Source organism: Hemibagrus wyckioides, linkage group LG01, assembly GCF_019097595.1.
Source record: "Hemibagrus wyckioides isolate EC202008001 linkage group LG01, SWU_Hwy_1.0, whole genome shotgun sequence".
NCBI classification, from domain to species: domain Eukaryota; kingdom Metazoa; phylum Chordata; class Actinopteri; order Siluriformes; family Bagridae; genus Hemibagrus; species Hemibagrus wyckioides.
The window spans coordinates 9379386-9399098 of NC_080710.1; the positions used below are offsets into that span (position 1 = coordinate 9379386).

Here is a 19713-nt window from a genome sequence, read left to right on the forward strand (position 1 = left end):
GAATGGGGTTTCAGTCTTTGCTCCAGTTTGCACCAGTACATTGGCCTTCCCTTGTGCCAGTGAAATTGAAATCAACTTTCATTCACTATAAACAAACAAATTATTTTATCAGCACAAGTCTATTAGAAAATTAGAAAGAACACAGTGTGAAATGTTTTTACCTCTGTTGGTATAACCTTACATAGAATATTAGTGGTTGAAGATGGGTTTGATATCACCATTTACTTTAAAGATCTAAAGATTTGTGTGAAAAAACTAACCTTTTTTTTTTCTTTTCCACGGAGCACTGTGTCCAATTTCTTATGAAGTATTAAACACCACTGTGGAGTGTCACATAACAAAAAAATAGTGCTGAACATGGACAAAACAAAAACAAGACAAATTCCGTTTTTTTGGCTTCTGGGAATAAGAGCTTAAAAAGTCACATTCTAGCAGGATGAGTATTATGTGATTCATTAGAGTATCACATTATACACACATTTGTTCATTGCAGAATGAGAGACTTGCAAAATGGATTTGGAAACAGTGTTCGTGTGAAAAAAATATATTCATTGTATTCACTGTACCTAGTAAACAATGTTCATAGGCCAATTGTAATGAATTGTGATAAAGTAGATGTTGGTCCATGATCATCAAAAAAGTGGATTCTATGCGTATTTGTGTATATGTTTTGTTAATGAGTTTGTGTGCACTTTGTGGTGTTTCTAGGGTAACAGACACACAAAAGCAGTGTTGTCCAATGGACTATGTGGTAAGCTTTTGACAAACACACACACACACACACACACACCCCCACATGGGTCTCCTGAGGCATAGAGGCTGATAATGTCTTAGCTCACTCCCAGACCTCATTGGTTTACTGTTCGTTATTGACTTGCGTCTAATATGCTCTTAAGCAGAAAGAACTCGTTTGATTTTACATGCACCCCAGTGACCTTTTTTTTTTCTTGAATAGTCTCTTTATATAAATTTCCTCATTTATAAAGTGCTAATAGACTTAACATTTAAAGTTCACTGGAAACAACAGTCCTCATTTATCAACCTGGATCTGAATGAATCTATTTATGAATCACTCACTGGAGCGTTTACACCAGGAAGATGATATTCATGACAATCCAGTTTGTTCAACAAAATGACAGCTGCACACATGTAGATTTACCTATAAGGAGGCTCAGTAATGTGATTTGTTTAGTTAGTATCGAGTTGCTGCAAATTTCTTTCAGAGTTCTTTTATGTTTAGGGCTAGAAAGAAAGCTATCTAGAAGAAAGTCACGAAAAAGATAAATAAGACAAAAATGTACTGCGGTATGACCACACACAGTGTATGACGTAGTGAAATGCTTGTTTGTTTATTTTGTGGGTGAAAAATCAGCTGTATACCATAAACCTGCTTGGTAATAAGAATAATGTGAATAAGAAGAAGCTTGTAAACTTGTAAATCTGGCTGATTTCTTTTGTTACCCTGAAAATATTTACAGCAAATCTTACTAAAACATTAATAAATGAAACATTCCTCTTCAAATGATGAATATTGCATTTGAAATGCAGTCTGTGGGGCATTAAATCCAAAACCCCACTGAGCAAAGCCCCTTCACAGCAAATCAGCTTGTGTCAGATTGATCTAAAACAGCAGGATGTACTTTATCTTCAGTTTTCATAATTCACATGAAGGAATTTTTCTGCGCAAAGGAAAGTAAGCCAGACTCAAACTTTGTCGAAATAGGTTGAGAGCTGGATAGAGAGTCTTGAGAGTTCCTTTTTTTATTGCATGTCAGTATAACACACTATTTTTATTTTTTTTTTGAAACATAAGCACACTTCGCAAATGTTGTGGGGAGCTAAAAATATAGGTCACTGCAGACTATGATTTATCATAAAGCATAGTGCATTGCCTCTTTGAGCTACTTCCTGTTAGAGCAGCCCCACACAAAACTGCACAGACGCAAAATTATCGACACCTTGTAGAAGTACATTTGAGCAAGAATCAGCCTCAATGCCTAGAGTCACACCCCTGCATGCACCCGGTGGAGGGAAACCGTCCGAAAACGGCCCGCATGTCGATACACCTGGGTATATCCTCATTCCTGGCTTACTTGTTCTTCTCATTTTCTAAGTTTTATACCCAGAACCTTGACCTTGGGCTGGTTTACTGGTCTTTCGTTCTGATCTGGTGTCTGTCCCTTTGGTATTGTTCTAATTCTGGACAGAATCCTTCATCCTCCGGTTTTTCCCCATTTGCTTTTGTGGGGATATCCTGCTCTTGTCATCCATGAAAGCCAAAGTTTGCATATGCCTCTTTTTAAGAAGCATGAAGTCTATAAAAGGTTAGCTGGTGCGTCATTGTCAGTGCCATCTTTAAAAAAATATTCTCAAAGTCTCGTTTCCACATGGCACTGCTGCTCTTAGACACTGAACGTAGGCAGCAGAACCTATTCACCGCATGAAGCCTTTGGATTGTTGTTTCTCATCACTGCACTGTTGAGACATGTTACTGAAATGAAGGCTTTTTTTGAAAGTGAAATCTTTAGACATTTTGTACATAGACTTTCTCCTGCCATCCCTTTTCTCTTGTTTTTATCATTTTCTGATTATTTTCTGTTATTTAGCTTCATGTATGATTGTAGTAATGTTGTAGGTGTAACTGGTCAGTGTTTCTGTCAAGCCTGTGCCTCTATTCTCTCTCTCTCTCTCTCTCTCTCTCGCTCTCTTTTTCTCTGTCGCACTACTCAACATCATTGCATGTGTCTCTCCAATTCTATCTATCTATCTGTCTATCTATCTGTCTGTCTGCCTGTCTATCTATCTTCATCTCTCTCTCTCTCTCTCTCTCTCTATATATATATATATATATATATATATATATATATATATATATATATATATATATATATATATATATATACACACTATATTGCCAAAAGTATTCGCTCACCTGCTTTGACTCGCATATGAACTTAAGTGACATCCCATTCCTAATCCATAGGGTTCAATATGACGTCGGTCCACCATTTGCAGCTATAACAGCTTCAACTCTTCTGGGAAGGCTGTCCACAAGGTTTAGGAGTGTGTTTATGGGAATTTTTGACCATTCTTCCAGAAGCGCATTTGTGAGGTCACACACTGATGTTGGACGAGAAGGCCTGGCTCTCAGTCTCCGCTCTAATTCATCCCAAAGGTGTTCTATCGGGTTGAGGTCAGGACTCTGTGCAGGCCAGTCAAGTTCATCCACACCAGACTCTGTCATCCATGTCTTTATGGACCTTGCTTTGTGCACTGGTGCACAGTCATGTTGGAAGAGGAAGGGGCCAGCTCCAAACTGTTCCCACAAAGTTGGGAGCATGGAATTGTCCAAAATGTCTTGGTATGCTGAAGCATTCAGAGTTCCTTTCACTGGAACTAAGGGGCCAAGCCCAGCTCCTGAAAAACAACCCCACACCATAATCCCCCCTCCACCAAACTTTACACTTGGCACAATGCAGTCAGACAAGTACCGTTCTCCTGGCAACCGCCAAACCCAGACTCGTCCATCAGATTGCCAGATGGAGAAGCGCGATTCGTCACTCCAGAGAACGCGTCTCCACTGCTCTAGAGTCCAGTGGCGGCGTGCTTTACACCACTGCATCCGACGCTTTGCATTGCACTTGGTGATGTATGGCTTGGATGCAGCTGCTCAGCCATGGAAACCCATTCCATGAGGCTCTCTGCGCACTGTTCTTGAGCTAATCTGAAGGCCACATGAAGTTTGGAGGTCTGTAGCGATTGACTCTACAGAAAGTTGGCGACCTCTTTGCACTATGCGCCTCAGCATCCGCTGACCCCGCTCCGTCAGTTTACGTGGCCTACCACTTCGTGGCTGAGTTGCTGTCGTTCCCAAACACTTCCACGTTCTTATAATACAGCTGACAGTTGACTGTGGAATATTTAGGAGCGAGGAAATTTCATGACTGGATTTGTTGCACAGGTGGCATCCTATCACAGTTCCACGCTGGAATTCACTGAGCTCCTGAGAGCGACCCATTCTTTCACAAATGTTTGTAAAAACAGTCTGCATGCCTAGGTGCTTGATTTTATACACCTGTGGCCATGGAAGTGATTGGAACACCTGATTCTGATTATTTGGATGGGTGAGCGAATACTTTTGGCAATATAGTGTGTATATATATATATATATATATATATATATATATATATATATATATATATATATAATCTCACTGTGTCCATCATTGTATGTGTCTCTCTCCTCTTCTGTGAGAATATGTGAATATGATCTTGCAGTACAGCTTTTTTTGTCAGGTGAATGGTGTGGGAATTATGTGCTTCTTTTTAAGGGACTAAAGTAATTGAACAGTTTGCTTCTGTTCCATGGCCAGGTGTGTTATTCCCTCATTATTTCACTTACAAGTAAACAGATAAAAGGTCTAGAGTTGAATTTGAGTGCTGTTAACTTTAAGGAGGTCCAAGGAACTGTCACTGATGGTGCAGAAAACCATAATTAGGCTGAAAGAATCAAATCAAAGCGATAGCAAAAAACTCTAGACTCGACCAAATCAACCGTTTGGTACTTTCACAAAAAGAAATAACACACTGGTGATCACAATAACTCCTCAAGCCACAAAAAATAACTGTGGTGGATGACAGAAAAATTCTTTCCCCAGTGAAGGAGATGATGAAGATGAAGAGCAGCCTCCAGGAGGTAGGTGCGTGTGTTAGAGTCAACCATCAAGAAAAAGTTTCACCAGAGTAGATGCAGAGGATGTACCGCACGATAGAAACCACAGTTGAACCTCAAAAACAGGAAGAACAGATTTGAGTTTGCCAGAAAAAAAAATGGACAGTTCTGAGACAACATCCTGTGGACAGATGAGACAAAGATCAATGTATAGCAGAATCATGGGAAGAGAAGATGATGAAGAAGGGAAAGAGCTGCTCACAGATTTATTCAAGTTTTAAAAATGAGTGTCTTCTATTACTTTTAGTTTCTTAAAAAACAATAACTTTGCCAATGTTCAAATATTTATGTACTTGACTGTATTTATCTGACCCCACTCCCAATCTCTACCTCTATCTGTGTGTGTGTGTTTTATTTTCCCCTTGGCAGTCTTGTGGGATATTTCAGCACAGCATAGTGACGTGTGAGAGCTGAATGAAAACTGACACGACTCCCACTGACGGCTCCATACACATTCCTCGGTGCTGTGTAAAGACTCTCACCTGGTGCGCTCTGGGAGATGTAGTTCAGATCATCCTATATTTAGGTTGCTTATCCGAAATACTGATGAGTGGAATCTGGTCTGCGAGAGAGAGAGAGAGAAGAGTAGAGTTTGTGTGTGTGGATACTTTGCAAGTGTGGAACACAAAATCTTTTGCTTAACCTTGCGATTGTTTCAGAATCCATGGGTTCCATACTCACTTTAGGAAATGACCAACACATTTCTGCTTCATTTACGGGCATGAGCAATCTCACGGTACGGACGAGGTCAAAGGAAGTTAAAAGTGGGGAAAAAACAAGAGGACAGGAAACATGAAAATGAGAGGAAGGAAAGAGGAATGAACTCATCCTCAGTGAGCCTTCCTTTGTCCTTCTAGCTCTTAGGTTACCAAGGGAGGAGCATCGACTTTTTTCCTTCCATTTGTTCCATCCAACCATCAGTGGCGGCGTCCATATATTCCCCATTCTCCCCGACCCCCATCATAAGTATGTGCATTAGAGAGGGAGGCTAGGCGCATTCGCACACACACACACACACACACATGCACACGCACGCACACAAATGCATAAATGACTGACGCTGCAAGGAGTCTCTGAGGGAGGAAATGAGGGGAGGGGTGGGAGAACGAGGCAGGGAGGTTGAAACAGGAATCAGCAGCAGCATCAATGTGTGAATGTGCATCAAGAGAGGGGGAGAGAGGGAGAGGGAGAGAGAGAGAGAGTGCTAGACAGGGAGGAGAGGAGAACAGAGGACAGTTGGCTACACTGCTCAAATGCAGTCGGAGGTTGGGAGGCGAGGAGGATGAGTGAGCGTGGGGGAAGGAGAAGAGACAAAGGGAGATCACATCGCTGTTTTTGTTCAAGAGAAACGAGGGAAGAGAGTGATCTACACGGAAACGAGAAAGCAAGGAGAGCCCAACCATGACTCTGTCATTTTTCAGCCAGAGGAAGCAAGTCAACGGATAACAGCAAGAGCTCCTTTTCCTCTGTCAGGGAGGGAACTGAGGGGGAGAATTTCACATGAATATAAAAGCTCTGTTTTTCTTTTCTTTTCTTTAGCAAAACCATAGCTGATTAATAAGTTCCTTTTTGAATCGAGAGAGTCACGAATCGACATTTTGCCTTTACTTTTTTTTCCAGCATCCCGAGAGAAATAAACAGGAAGGAAATCAGACTGTCTTTTTTTTTTTTTTTTGTACAGACTGTCCAGACTTCACTCTTTTCATTATTAGTGTTACTTTGCAGATGATATGCAGAAAAATCAGGTTTTTCTTATGCAAAAGTTTTCTATGTTATTGAAATAGTTCATTATTTCGTAGTGTTTTGGACACATCTACATTGTGGTAACGTTGTTGTTGTAGTTGCGATGTTCTGTTTGAGCTGGAAGCATGTGTGTGTATGTGCTCTCGAGCAATATTTGATTTCCTCGTTGGACTGCTGCCCTAGCAGAGTCTGTATCCCTGCGAGTGTCTGGTGCTTTCTTCATTGAGATGTCAACATTGATTAACTTTATGGCAGCAGAGACAGTGGCGGGACTTTGCCGTCTCGTGGCGTTGCGTGTAGCAGACTATTGATCGTCAGCACGAGCGTGAGCATGCATTAACCCGGCGCGTGTGTGTAAAGTCTCTCGACCGTCCGATTAGCCCGAGCCGCGGCTGACAGGTTGTGTGTTGGCGGAACTCTCCGCCTTCTGTTTGGGTTCCGTCAAGGTTTCGTCTGGCACAGATCTGCGCTGCCTTCTGTCACCATGGCAACAAGCTGGCAACTGTGAAGTCTAACATTGATGATTCAAGTTGCTGTAAACTTTTAAGGTCACTCCGTCTCGCACCATTTAGATAAGAGCCGACTAGCAGATTTCAAGGTGCTTGAATTTTTTTTGTCTGTCTGTCTTGTCTTGTGTTGTCTTTTTTTTTTTTTTTTTTTAAGTTAATATCTGTCATCAGTTGCAAAAAAATAAAAACAGGATTGCAAACATTTTGGTCTTGGAGTCGACTACAGAGCACTTGTGTTGTAGTTAAACTCAGGTTTCATCTTCGTTCTGGCGTGCCAACAATATCCATCCCTGCTGGCAGAGGTTTGTGAAGGCAAGGTTTGTGGCTGCTTATTAACCAAGCTTCCACTGAACCTGTCCCATAAGCTGCTCCCTATGCTAGCGATATAATATTACCATCCTTGTGTTCTTCATGCTCTCCTGAAGCAGAACGCCACTTTTTTTCACTTGCAGCCTCGCACAGTGAGGCCTTATACAGACACTTTGGATCTTTTACTTCTCTTACAACGGCTGACTTACTGGGACTTCATCCACTCATAAATCCACTTTTTTTATCTTGGAACAGGGATTCTGCCATATTCTCGCTGAACAGGTGCTACATCCGAGTTGCTGTGGTTCGACACTGTTCAAGGCTCAGTTCTACGTACTGTTTCTCTGTGTTTTTGTAATCTTATTGTTGAGTATTTAACCCCCATGATTTTTTTTTTTTTTTTACGCCTTTTGTGTACGCCGTGCACCCGTCACACTTGGTCACAAACTAAGAACACATTTTGTCACTGATCTTTGCACAGATTTGTGTGTGTGTGGGATCTATGTGCGTGCCAAGTCCAGCTCACACTCCAGGACTGCATCAAGTCATATTACGTGCCGTGTATGTGTATGAGTTGGTGCATTTAATCAACTCTCAGTGAGGTCTCATAAGCGTTTGCACTTAGTGGACCTCTTTAGAGCTGCACTGAAAAGACACTACGAGCTTAATAATAAGCTTGTTCAACTTTATTACACTCCACAGCAACACCAGAGCACTACCAGAGCACTACCAGAGCAGTGTAGGTTCTAGGGGAAGTGCACGGGGCTGTCGCCTTGACGTCCATTTCTCGTCTTGTCTCACTTGAACCGTTCTCTAACGGCAACAGACGATAGAATCAATATCGCTGATTAAAGCCATTGGTGCTCTGCTGAAACAATCTGACTGACAAATCTGAAGCTCCGTATGTCAGAAAGCAGTCCGATCTGATGTTTTAGATGTAATGTTTAAGCAGATGCTTGGCACTTTCCTATTGGAACGGGGAAAGTGTCTGAGGACATGACTGTCTAAAGAGCAAGAGTAAAGGTCAGCCAGCTGAATTCTGAAGCGAGGATACTGTTAGTCACCGAAAGTGCTTCTGAGGACTTGGTAATATATGCAGTGGACTAGGACTGTGCTTCATGCTCGTAGGACTGTTCTGCATGTGCGCACGCACTGTTCCCGACTTTTCAGAACAGCTGGTAAATATAGACTGTTGTTTCTTTGCCAGAGGTTTCATAAGTGTTTATGTGAAGCTCCTGCTTTCTTGTATTACGTGGGGTTTTTTTTCCTCAGGAAACTGATTTATTAAGACCTGCTCCATTTGAGAGAAACGTCGCTCAGATGGGAGGTGTCATTTAGGATAATGAGCAAGTGATTGATTTTTCCAGTCCTCCCTTTAATGAGTCCTCCCGTCGGAGATCTCTTAGGGCAGAACTTCGGATCGAGCCAATCAAGTCTCATTACGGTCGCACTGACAAGCTGCTGGTGAGAAGTCGTGTTCCAGATGTTGGAAGATGACAAACGATATAACTTGGCTCACACAGATGTACAAAATGGTGCTCTAATTGTGTAACCTTTTATAATAGCCATATTTTGATCTGATTTCTAGAACATTGGTAGAACAGTTTCAGGGCTCTCAAGGATTAGTTTACCTTTTTCTAAATCAGTCATATTTCTATGTCTGTAATTATCTTAACAATCTAGCTATGTAACTTGGGGCTTGTTTTTCTTTGTTTCGAGTCTCTCAGTGAAAGAATTTGGGTTATTGACTAGCAAGAAACAATCAGCGAAAGTGAATATTTGAAAGTCGACTTACTTTTTAACCAAAAGGAAGGAGGGACAAAGAGTCAGCCTGGAGAACGGGAAAGAATACGTGGGCGGGGGAACGGGGGAGAGAGAGATCATCTGGAAGAAGCGGGCGAGCGTGATCGAAAGAGAGCGAGTGAGGGAGAGGGAGCGAGAACGAGAGGAGGAGGAGAGGAAGAACGGGGCCCAGTACACAGTCTGGAGGTTAAGGGAGGGATTCCAGGAGAGGAGGGATAGAGAAGGGGAAGAACTGAAAGGAAAGGGTATAGAAGGAGCACGAGAACCTCAGCCAGAAGTGATTTGGAAGAGGCGAGAGGAAGAGGAGAAAGAGAGAGAGAGGATACAGCTGGAAGACAGGGGACCCAGAATCATCTGGAGAAAGAAGGAGAGAGAAGGAGAAGTAAGAAGGAATATATATGTCGGTGACTTGAAACAAAAAGGCGAAAAAGAAGGGAAGCGATCAGCCGAGTGAGCTCGATCCAGACTAGAATTGGTGCTTTCTGTCTTTTCTGTGTTCTTGATCTGAAACTCGGTTCCTTTCCACTGCACTGTAAAGTTTACTGTATTCTTTTATCACAAGGACTGATTTCTATCATTTAGCTCTTTAGGATTTGATTGGAATGATTTGTATATAGTGCTTTTAAACCAGGACATGAGTCTTTAAACCACTGAGATGTTATGTACTTGGCTTTGTGTGATTCTTTAATCAGGATCTTCTCAACCTTGAGGTAGATTATCCAGTGGTTCATTGGTCTTTCACCTGTTCTCTCTCTCTCTCTCTCTCTCTCTCTCTCTCTCTCTCTCTCTCTCTATATTGATCTGTCTCTGTCTATTGGAAGCCTCTTCTCTTAGAGTCTCAGTTGCAGCTAATAGTTTTTTATGGGACTCTTTCAGATTAGAGCTCTTATAGCTTAGCCTAACTCATCGAAACCAAAACACACCCCAAATATCTATGAATTTATTAAGCTTTCTTTCAGTCATGCACATTTTACTGTAAAGTGCAAGGCCATTAAAAGACACCAACAAACTGACATTAAGAAGACAATCAAGCTGAGGTTCTTCTCACTGGAGCTTATGGTGCTCTAATGATGCGAATATAAAATGTGAATTAATATTTATCTCTATGCAGGCTAAGATCTGATGCAAACCCTCTCACACAGACGTTAACACACACACACCAACACTGTGTGAACACACTGATGTCACAGTCTGCGTGATTTGGAACAGGAAACACTTTTATTCTCTTTACTACATAGCCTTTCTCCCCCTCCCCGTTTCTCACATCCTTCTTTTTTAATGAACTGAGCTAACAGCAACACTGTCATTTCTTTGGTCCAAAGATGAAGGGATCAGTAGACAGAGAGAAACAAGGAACTGTAACAGAAAAGAAAGGACCTGTTTGCAATTTATTCGAAAGAGACACTTGGAGAGACCTAAAGAGAACCTAAGGCCTGTTCAATTCAGAGCTGAACTGCTAGACGAGTGGAAAATGGAACTCGTCCCCAAAACTAAATACACCCCTTTCAGGAGTGACTCGTTCAGTTCTACAGACGAGACGGCGTCTAATCCTTCTCTCCCTTCCTCAGCCCCCCTCACCCCTCTTACTCCTCCGAGCATTGCTTCATCTCTGTCTTCCTCATCGCTGGCCCCTATCCTGCCCCCGACGTCCCCTCGGCCAGCTGAGAACAGCCCCACTACGCTGTGCTCCTTCTTTCCCAGGATGGGCTCCCTGCGGCTGGGCATGTCTGCCACCTTTCTCCCAGGCCTGAAAGCGTCCAGCAGGCCCCAGGAGACACCCAGCACCTCCTCCTCTTCCTCTGCTTCTCCTCCTCCTCCTCCTCCTGCTCCTATTCTACTTCCTCTAATGGCTCCCTCTCCTCCTCCTCGTCCCCCACAGGACATGAACCGGCTTGGTGGCGCGTCGCGGAGGACCCGTGTGGAAGGGGGTCAGCTCGGGGGCGACGAGTGGACGCGCCATGGCTCCTTCGTCAACAAGCCCACGAGAGGATGGCTGCACTCGGACAATGTGGTCTGCACTACTGGCGTCAGCTACACCGTTAGGGTAAGAATATTTTAACTAAATACTTTGGGGTTATGGAATACATAAAAATCCGTACTATTTTTTCTTCTGTCTATTTCACTTCGTGTCAGTGCAACAATTACCAAGACACGTTCTTTGTAAATGAAATCTTACTTGGACAATAAAATTAGTTCAGACTCTGATTATATAACTAAACTATAAAAATGAAATAAGCCCCCATTACACATGTGCCACTGGGACGAGTTAAACCAAAAAAACTAAATTCAAAAAAACAGAATTCCATTTAATCCTGTTAATATCATCCAATAAATTCTGACACATTTTAGTAATTTTTCCCATAATAATTGTTTATTAGGTTCCTTTATATTTTCCCAACTTTCAAAACCGTTTCCCATACAGTATCATAATTCCCTGAAATTCTTTTTTGTGTGTGTGTGTCTGTGTGTGTGTGTCTGTGTGTGTGCTGTGTGTGTTACTGAACCTCTGACTCATGATGTACAGACAGCAGCTGCAAAGAAACTTGGCTTTGTGTCCTTACTGTGAAACAGGGTGACGCGTCCCTTCACACATATAACCCAAAGCAGATTACAACGTAATATGTCTCAGAGCTTTCTGAAATGTCCAACATGATGTGGGACAAGATCCTAAATTTCATGTTGCTTTTTAACTACTCACTTTCAGATTCTGACCATTTTCAAGTCCTTCCATCTCTGCTCAAATCCTGTTACAGTTCAAACCCCAGAACAAATACTGTTGAATATTGGGGCTTTATTTGGTCATCATCACTTAAGATAGTACAAGCTCCTTTTGGGGGCAGTCATGATGGTGAAAATCTGAAATATAATCCAAGCTAATTAATTAATTAATAAATCAATCAATCAATCAATCACCAAAGCAATATTTTTTATTTTGCACCAGTTATAAAGTTCCCTAAAAGCAATGCAATCAACTTTGAACCAAGGCCATAGTTAGAGAAATTCTTAATTAGTATATTATATAATATAATAACAATATTAGTGAGCTCCTGAGAAGTGAAAAACATTCCCTTTATCATTTGGAAATCATTTGGAGTTTGCATCCTCAGGATGCCAAAGGAAGCCATCTGTCTCCAGGAGTCCAACAGAGCAGAACTCGCTCTGGGTGGGAGGAACGGCATACTTTCTGTCCCCTGTCAATCACAGCAACACTAGCCAATCGTGGGCATCTGTGAGCTCAGGTATGCGGAAGAGGGTGGAGAGCAGCTGTCCGGGAAGGTGTGGCTGTCCATCTTGCCCAGTTGGTAGCTGTTGTGTGATAGAAGAGAGCAGGCTCGTGGGAGGAATGGTCCAATCTAGGGAGAAAATGGGGGATTAAATAAAATCTTAAAATATGTGCAACTTCCATTTCCAAATGTGTTTTACATATAAAAGTTAGAAGATATTATATGATCAGCCAAAGTCAAAGAAGCTTTATTGTCACTTCAACCATATATAGCTGATACAGTACACAGTGAAATGAAACAACGTTCCTCCTAGACCAAAGGTGCTACACAGAACAAAGACAAAGTACAGGTGACATGGAGATAAAGAGATAAAGCTAAAGGTGCAATCTTTAGAAACTAGATATACAACAGTGTTTGTTTTATTTCTATTTTCTTATTGTAACTTTTTTTTTAGCACGATATGACAGTGCTTCTGTTTATCCTAGTTGCTGTTTATCTTATCTCAGTGTTTGGTTTATGTGTGGGTAGATACAGGAAGTGGTCTGGGCTAACATGCAGCATTGTTTATTTTTCTTCTTCTTCTTCTTCTTCTTCTTCTTCCTCCTGCAGTACATGGGTTGCGTCGAGGTGCTACAGTCAATGAGGGCGCTGGACTTCAACACCAGAACTCAGGTTACCAGGTAAAACTCGCAGTCACACACGTACTGTATTTGTGTGTGTGTGTGTGTGTGTGTGCGCAAATGCATTAGGTTCATTACATGCATATCAGTGCAGACACACTGCTACTATGGTGGATAAAAGACTCTCCTTTAATTAAATATTAATCTCCTGCTCTCATATGCCTCTCCTCTCATGTTGTGGTCAGGGATGGAGGGGGAGGGATCATAAAAGAGAGAGGGAGAGAGAGAGAAAGATGTCTTTTTCTTTTAACTTCTCTTTTTATGCACTCTACCAAGCGGATGTGCGTGTATTTGAAAGAGGAGAGAGGAGGCATTTGGATGCCATCATCCGGGGCCTTGCTGCCACATACTCTTATTATAGCAGCATCTGGAAGCCTCTGGAATCCTTGTGGTTTTATCCATTTTGTTTCCTTGTCCAGCCATACGGGTGCTATTCTGTATGGCTCTATAGTTTTGTGCGTCTGGTTACAAAGAACTGAATAAACCAGACATGATCCTGTTTTTAGATTGTTGACTTTTTTGGGAGGAAAGGAGTGTGTGTGTGTGTGTGTGTAAGAGAGATCTAATCTAATATTGTGTAAGAGTGTGAAATCTGGGAACGGAAAAAAAAAAGCCATGATGGAAATCCATGACTAATAATCTGATTAGGGCACACACACACACACACACACACACACACAGTATTGCCTGCTACTGTTCCTGTGTGAGTAACTGGGCCTTCTCTGTGTTTCAGGGAGGCAATCTCAGTGGTGTGTGAGGCAGTACCAGGTGCCAAAGGAGCTCAACGCAGAAGGAAGGTATTCAGCGCTAAACTAATATTCACCCAGCATTTAATCACCGTTCACTTCTCCCCGACTTGCTTATACAGCAGACGATGCACACGCTGTCTCTTTAGTGTCAGACTATAGCGTTAGACAAGACTTTAAGACAGAAACATATACACTGGGGCTGTGAACTGCACGTAGCAGGATTAGAGCATTAAAATTGGCAAAAGGGGCATCACAGAAAGATATTCACACACACTCGACAATCCTGCTCCACAGCATGCTCATGTCACCATGTGTGATGGTCCAACCTGATTTTCTGTCTGTCTCTATGCTCTGTTCAGAGTTTGTTCTCAGGGAGAGTCTATTTTTCTGTCATTTTTATGGCACCCACTGCTACATTTTTGTGGTGTTTGGGTCATACTGACCCTGTACATCCAGAGAATAAAAGCATTTGAGTGAAACAAGCCTGAATGTCGTCCAGACACTCCCAAAGTAATCTCTGCAGCTGTTCCTTCGTTCCTCTGTGTGCACTAGAACAAATTTTCTACTAATCATGCATTTATAGTTGCATTTAAAGTGTGTAACTTGCACGATAACAGTTATGAACAGTCACTTCCTCCAACAACTTCTTCAGCAGCTTTTCTGTTATCTTGAAGCAAAGGGGGGGGGCAGCTTGTCATCTTTACAAGAAGCCACAGAGTTGACTTTTGTATAAAGGAAAGCTTAAAGGGACAGCTTTACCGAACGAATAAAGGTGGCTATAAAACAGTGGCACAAGAGACGCTTTCCAAAATTCTGCTCAGTGAAAACTGTTAAAATCTGTTTACGTAAAGCATCTGCCATACACAAGTGCCTGAGCACATTGTTACACTGGAAATAAACTTTAAGACTGAGCACATTAATCGAAACCTTGCAGCTGCAGCACAGTTACTGTCGAGCCCGAGAAAACCGAGCGCTGCGGTGGAAGTGTTGATAATAATGTGCCATAGTGATTATTATTAAATGATGATTATTCGTCTTTTTTCTTTCCCCCACTTCGTCTCTCTGTCTGTATCTGTCTCCAGCCTACATCTCGGTGTATGACCACTATCCTAGGGAAGAGTAACCTCCGGTTTGCTGGAATGACAATCAACCTCACCGTGTCGACCAACAGCTTAAACCTACTGACCACCGACAGCAAACAGGTCAGATGGTAGAGAAAGAAAAATAAGATGATTTTCTCTCATGATGAAATAATATGATAAGCTTTTCATTCTTGTGTTCTGGTCAGAAAGCAGCTCTCCAGCACAGAATTTGTCCCAAACGGGTGCCAGATGCCCACTTAGGTTGCTTATTGATGGTTGTATTTAAAGGTAGTGTTACATGTATCTCACTGTGTTGATCAAATTTGCAAGTGAAAAAAAAGCTGCACTGTAGTTCCTGTAATTTTGCCTTTGTGGAGTATACAAACGGATGCCTTACAGCAAATTTGGCAGGTTTCCTACATTGTCAAAGTCTGTTTGTAGCGGATCTTTATGAATGTAGCCTCACACATTCACTCCCAGGCTCCTGAGCAAGGACCTGAGACTGAGATTAGTTTAACAGTGAGACAGAAGCTGATTGAATGTCTGTAGTGTCTCACTTGTCTGTTGTGAATCATTGGTTGGATGCATCTGATCCATAATGTCTGCTATTTTAAACCCCAGACTCTACATACTCATTGTTCCCACCATTTTTTTTTTGATTTCCACTCTCACACTTATTTTTTTAACCGTCACACCAACCATATTTTCTCTCTCTCCATTCGTCCTTCACCTTTTTGTCTCCCTACAGATTATCGCCAACCATCACATGCAGTCCATCTCTTTTGCATCGGGAGGAGATCCAGTGAGTCCCACATCCTTCACTCTTGCCGTTTTTTTTCTTTCTGTGTTCATCTTTTTTCCTCCTGGATCTTATTTTTTTCTCCTTTACCTGCTCTGCTCTCCTCTCTTGCCCTGTGGTTTGAGCTCATCCTTTCTTGTTACTTGTTGTTTCTCTCCCCCTAGTGATGAGTAGATACTCCTGCGATCCAAAAAGCTAACTTTCCTCACTTTCTTCTGACTTTCTTGTCCTTCTTCTTTTTATTTATACTTTTCTACAAACTTAAGCTGACTCACCATAGAGTGAATCCTCTTCTCACTTCCTCCTCTTCATCCGTGACAATCTCTTTTATTTTTAGGATACGGCAGAATATGTAGCCTACGTAGCCAAAGATCCTGTCAACCAGAGAGGTAAGTCTAATCTGTTCCCTGGGAATATTTCCGTTCTAATTTATTTGATTCCTCTGAGCGGTTTTGCAGCTGTACCTCACAGACAGCTGTGACTGCTTTAATGAAAATTATAATACTAATTAAAGCAGAATAAAAATATTTGTCCTTATACCCCTACCTTTTTCTCACATTATCTGCATCTGGAAATTATACTCAGAGCTTGCGGATATCATGCATGCTCTGGCATATCACATTGTTATAATATGACTTGACATGTCCTGACTTCCTGTGTTGTAAGCATGTCACATCCTGGAGTGTTCTGAGGGCTTGGCCCAGGAAGTGATCAGCACCATTGGACAGGCCTTTGAGCTGCGTTTCAAGCAGTATCTGAAGAACCCCCCTAAACTTGTGACCCCACATGACAGGTGAGTGTGTGTGTGTGTGTGTGTTTGTGTGTATAAGTGATCGCACAAGTGTGTGTGTGTGTGTGCATGTATAAGTGATCGCACAAGTGTGTGTGTAAGTGTGTGTGTGTGCACTTGTGTGTGTTCATGAGCGAGTGTCTGCAGGAGCGTGTGTGTGTGTGTGTGTGTGCACGCATGTGTTTGTAAGCACAACATTGCTGTTTTGCTGAGTTGGATACAATACAGCTGTATTCACAGCTGCATATTCATACAAGCCTTTGTTTATGTAACCTGTGAATATGCAGTGAATAGTGTCATTGTCAGTGTCTGAAATATCCTCTGGGAAAATAGTTGTATTATTATTATTATTTTGATAATATGTTTTACTGAAGGCAGGTGCTGGTTAATCCAGTGGCTAGGAAAACACTGTGTACAATTCATAAAAGAATTTCTCTCTCTCTCTCTCTCTCTCTCTCTCTCCGTCTCTCTCTTTGTGTTCCAGGATGGCTCCTTTCGATGGCTCACAATGGGAGGAGGAAGAAGAGGACTGTGGCCCTCCCCTAGAGGTTCCATATTATAATAACTTTCCCGGGAAACAGCCGCCCCCAGGAGGCCTGGTGGACATGAGAACTCGTCCTGGACACAGCACAGGAGCCACACTAGTGAGACCTTCTGACCTGTTTTGTGTCTGCGTGTCTTTTCATGTGCATGTAATCTATACGCCCACTGCAAGTTGTGTCTGGAGCAGGACTGGACTATCATCCAAAAAAAAAAAAACAGTCCTACATTGCACATATCTTAATAATAAAATAGTAAAAATATAAAACCTCAAAAGAGACAGCTTTTTAATTCAAATACTTTTTCCCAGCCGAGTCTTTCTCACAATGCTGCTGTCTGTAGTTGGCTGCAACTAGTCTCCAGAAGTATTCTTGGCCTGCTACTATACTGTCTATCTAATCTATTCTTTCATCTGCCCACCTACTTAACAGCACCCCGCAGTGCTGAAGTGTGAACGTTTTAGTCAACTAATTCGTTTGTGCTACTCCCAACACTTACAGCACTTTTCCCCCAGACACTTTTCATTACTCAATAACCTGCATAATAATAATAATAATAATAATGCCAAAGTTGGTTAATCTTCTTATCAGGGTACCAACAGTATCAAATAGTATTGTATAGGTGGATATAATCAACAGCCCAACCTTTACAGAATTTTCCAGAATCTCCAGAGAAGTCTGGGTTTTCAAAGGTAACAGTATGTAACAGAAGACGGACACAGGTACTTAACCAGACCATGCATAGTTCATTAGATAATTAGATAGATTCAGATTAGATAGATTAGTGCACTGTGTCGTACAACACTGTGAGGTGGTTATTTTAATAGCTAAAATACTAAAAAATCGACTTGTAAAAATAGCCTGCACATGTTTGCAGCTAGGAGACAAATTAGTAGTGTTCATGATTCTTCATGGTTATTATTACAGGAAAGAGGTATGTCATATATAATGTTCACAACCTAATATGCTGTTACTTTCTGTGCGCATGCAGCCGTATGGTCAGCCTGGAATAAATGACATCCATAAGCAACCTCTGCCTCCACTACCAGGTGTGTATCTGTTACAGTATTTTTTTGTCATTATTGCCGTCAGTGGCCTCTAAGCGCTACCTATGCTCACAGTGTTGCCATGAAGGTCACCGCTCTAATGACTACTTCCACTTCTGTTATTCTCTCTCTCTCTCTCTCTTTCTCCACATCTTATTCAGTTGGAGCAAAAGAAGGCGGCCTGTTTGATGACCCATCATATGTCAATGTGGACAAATCCCGCCCCCAAGTGGCCGCAGCTAATGGTAGTTCTCACCGAGATGCTTTTGACATGAGTGAGTAAAATGGCACTCAAACTCTGAGGTTTTTTTTGCTTTCCTGGACTTAATAGTTTTACTTTATGAAACCATTCATCAGTGAGATCTGATGTACATGTGAATGGTTTTTTACCACAGCAATGCTAAAATCCGATTGGTCGAAAAAATTTTAATCGCTTATTCAGACAGTTTTGACTCGGTTTATATTAATGCACTAATTCTAATACGTCCTCATTTCTATTGCAATAACTGATTCACAGGGATTGGTATGGCAGACGCACCATATTAACTACGAATAATGGCTAATAATAAACAGATTAAAACGCTTTTGTTGTGTAGAAAAGAAAAGCGGCTGACCTTTGATACAGTGAACCTTTTTGTTTAGAGACATCTATTTAACGTTTTTGGAAGGTGTGTCAGATGTTGTGTAAACCTTTCGACAGTGGGAGAGTCTTCAGGACACAGGATTTTGAGCTTTCTGTTTTTTTCTGCTTTTTTCAAAACTAATATTCATATCAAAAGACGGTGGAAAAGAAAGGCTGGTGAAAGAACAACTGTTTAGAGCTGCTATACCATAAGTGAAAACAGGAACTTACTTGTCTCATGGCAATTCCACAACTCTAAATATAAATATAGAAATTGTAAGAACTAGCCAGTTGCTTTGGTATAAGAGGAATAAATCACATGCTGTTACAGGAAAATAATCGATGCCAGTGTGGTAACAATAAGTCAGCTTCATCAGATTTCATCATTGCTGTTTATGTTTTATTCATATCCACAGAGCCATTTGATGATGCCCTGACCGTGTCGGGCACAATGCCCCCTCTGGCTCAGCAGCTGCAGAGTGAACCCTGGTTTCACGGTCCCTTGAGCCGCAAGATGGCAGAGAAACTGCTGATCAAAGATGGCGACTTTCTGGTGCGTGAGTCAAGTACCACGCCAGGCCAGTACGTGCTCACAGGCCAGCAGGGTGGCCAGCCCAAACACCTGCTGCTGGTGGACCCGGAAGGAGTGGTGAGAATGAGGGATAAATGAGGGGAATGTGGTAGCTTTTTGCTGTTTATCCGCTTGTCAAGTCTGACACTATGTAAAAGCCATTTCTGCTTCCTTCTAAAAATGATGTACCATGTTCCTGCTGAGGTATTTAAAAAAAAACAGGACTGCTGTATGTTTAAACATAAATGAGGATGAAAAACTAACACACAGGCTTTGGAGGGTTAGCTGACACTTAATGATCTGCCATACCTTGGCTAGCTACAGGAGTATTGTTGGGGTAATAAAAACCCAGCACTGGCAGTGTCTGTTAGAAATGTTAGGTTTATGGCTAAATTGTTTTCAGCCTAGGTGCACTTTAAGGATCAGTCAGTGAGGTACAACACATGCGAGCAGCCAATCAACAGCAACAACTACCATCTTGTACCACCATTATTGATTTGGTTGGAGAGAAATGT

General features: G+C 41.8%; 1 protein-coding gene across 5 annotated transcripts in view; it reads left to right on the forward strand.

Annotated features, from left to right (window-relative positions):
• Positions 1–19713, forward strand: part of shc1 (SHC (Src homology 2 domain containing) transforming protein 1) — a 40698-nt gene that overhangs the window by 17405 nt on the left and 3580 nt on the right. The window contains exons 2-13 of one of the 5 annotated variants that reach the window (XM_058401269.1): positions 709–751; positions 10976–11140; positions 12930–13000; positions 13734–13797; positions 14832–14951; positions 15580–15633; positions 15968–16019; positions 16297–16423; positions 16905–17064; positions 17951–18008; positions 18167–18280; positions 19044–19276. In XM_058401269.1, the coding sequence (XP_058257252.1) occupies positions 740–751; positions 10976–11140; positions 12930–13000; positions 13734–13797; positions 14832–14951; positions 15580–15633; positions 15968–16019; positions 16297–16423; positions 16905–17064; positions 17951–18008; positions 18167–18280; positions 19044–19276 (1230 nt within the window). In that variant the 5' untranslated portion in view covers positions 709–739. Of the gene's footprint in view, positions 1–708; positions 752–5929; positions 11141–12929; positions 13001–13733; positions 13798–14831; positions 14952–15579; positions 15634–15967; positions 16020–16296; positions 16424–16904; positions 17065–17950; positions 18009–18166; positions 18281–19043; positions 19277–19713 lie in introns of those variants that run through there. The other 4 variants (XM_058401286.1, XM_058401293.1, XM_058401277.1 and 1 more) reach the window with 4 other exon arrangements.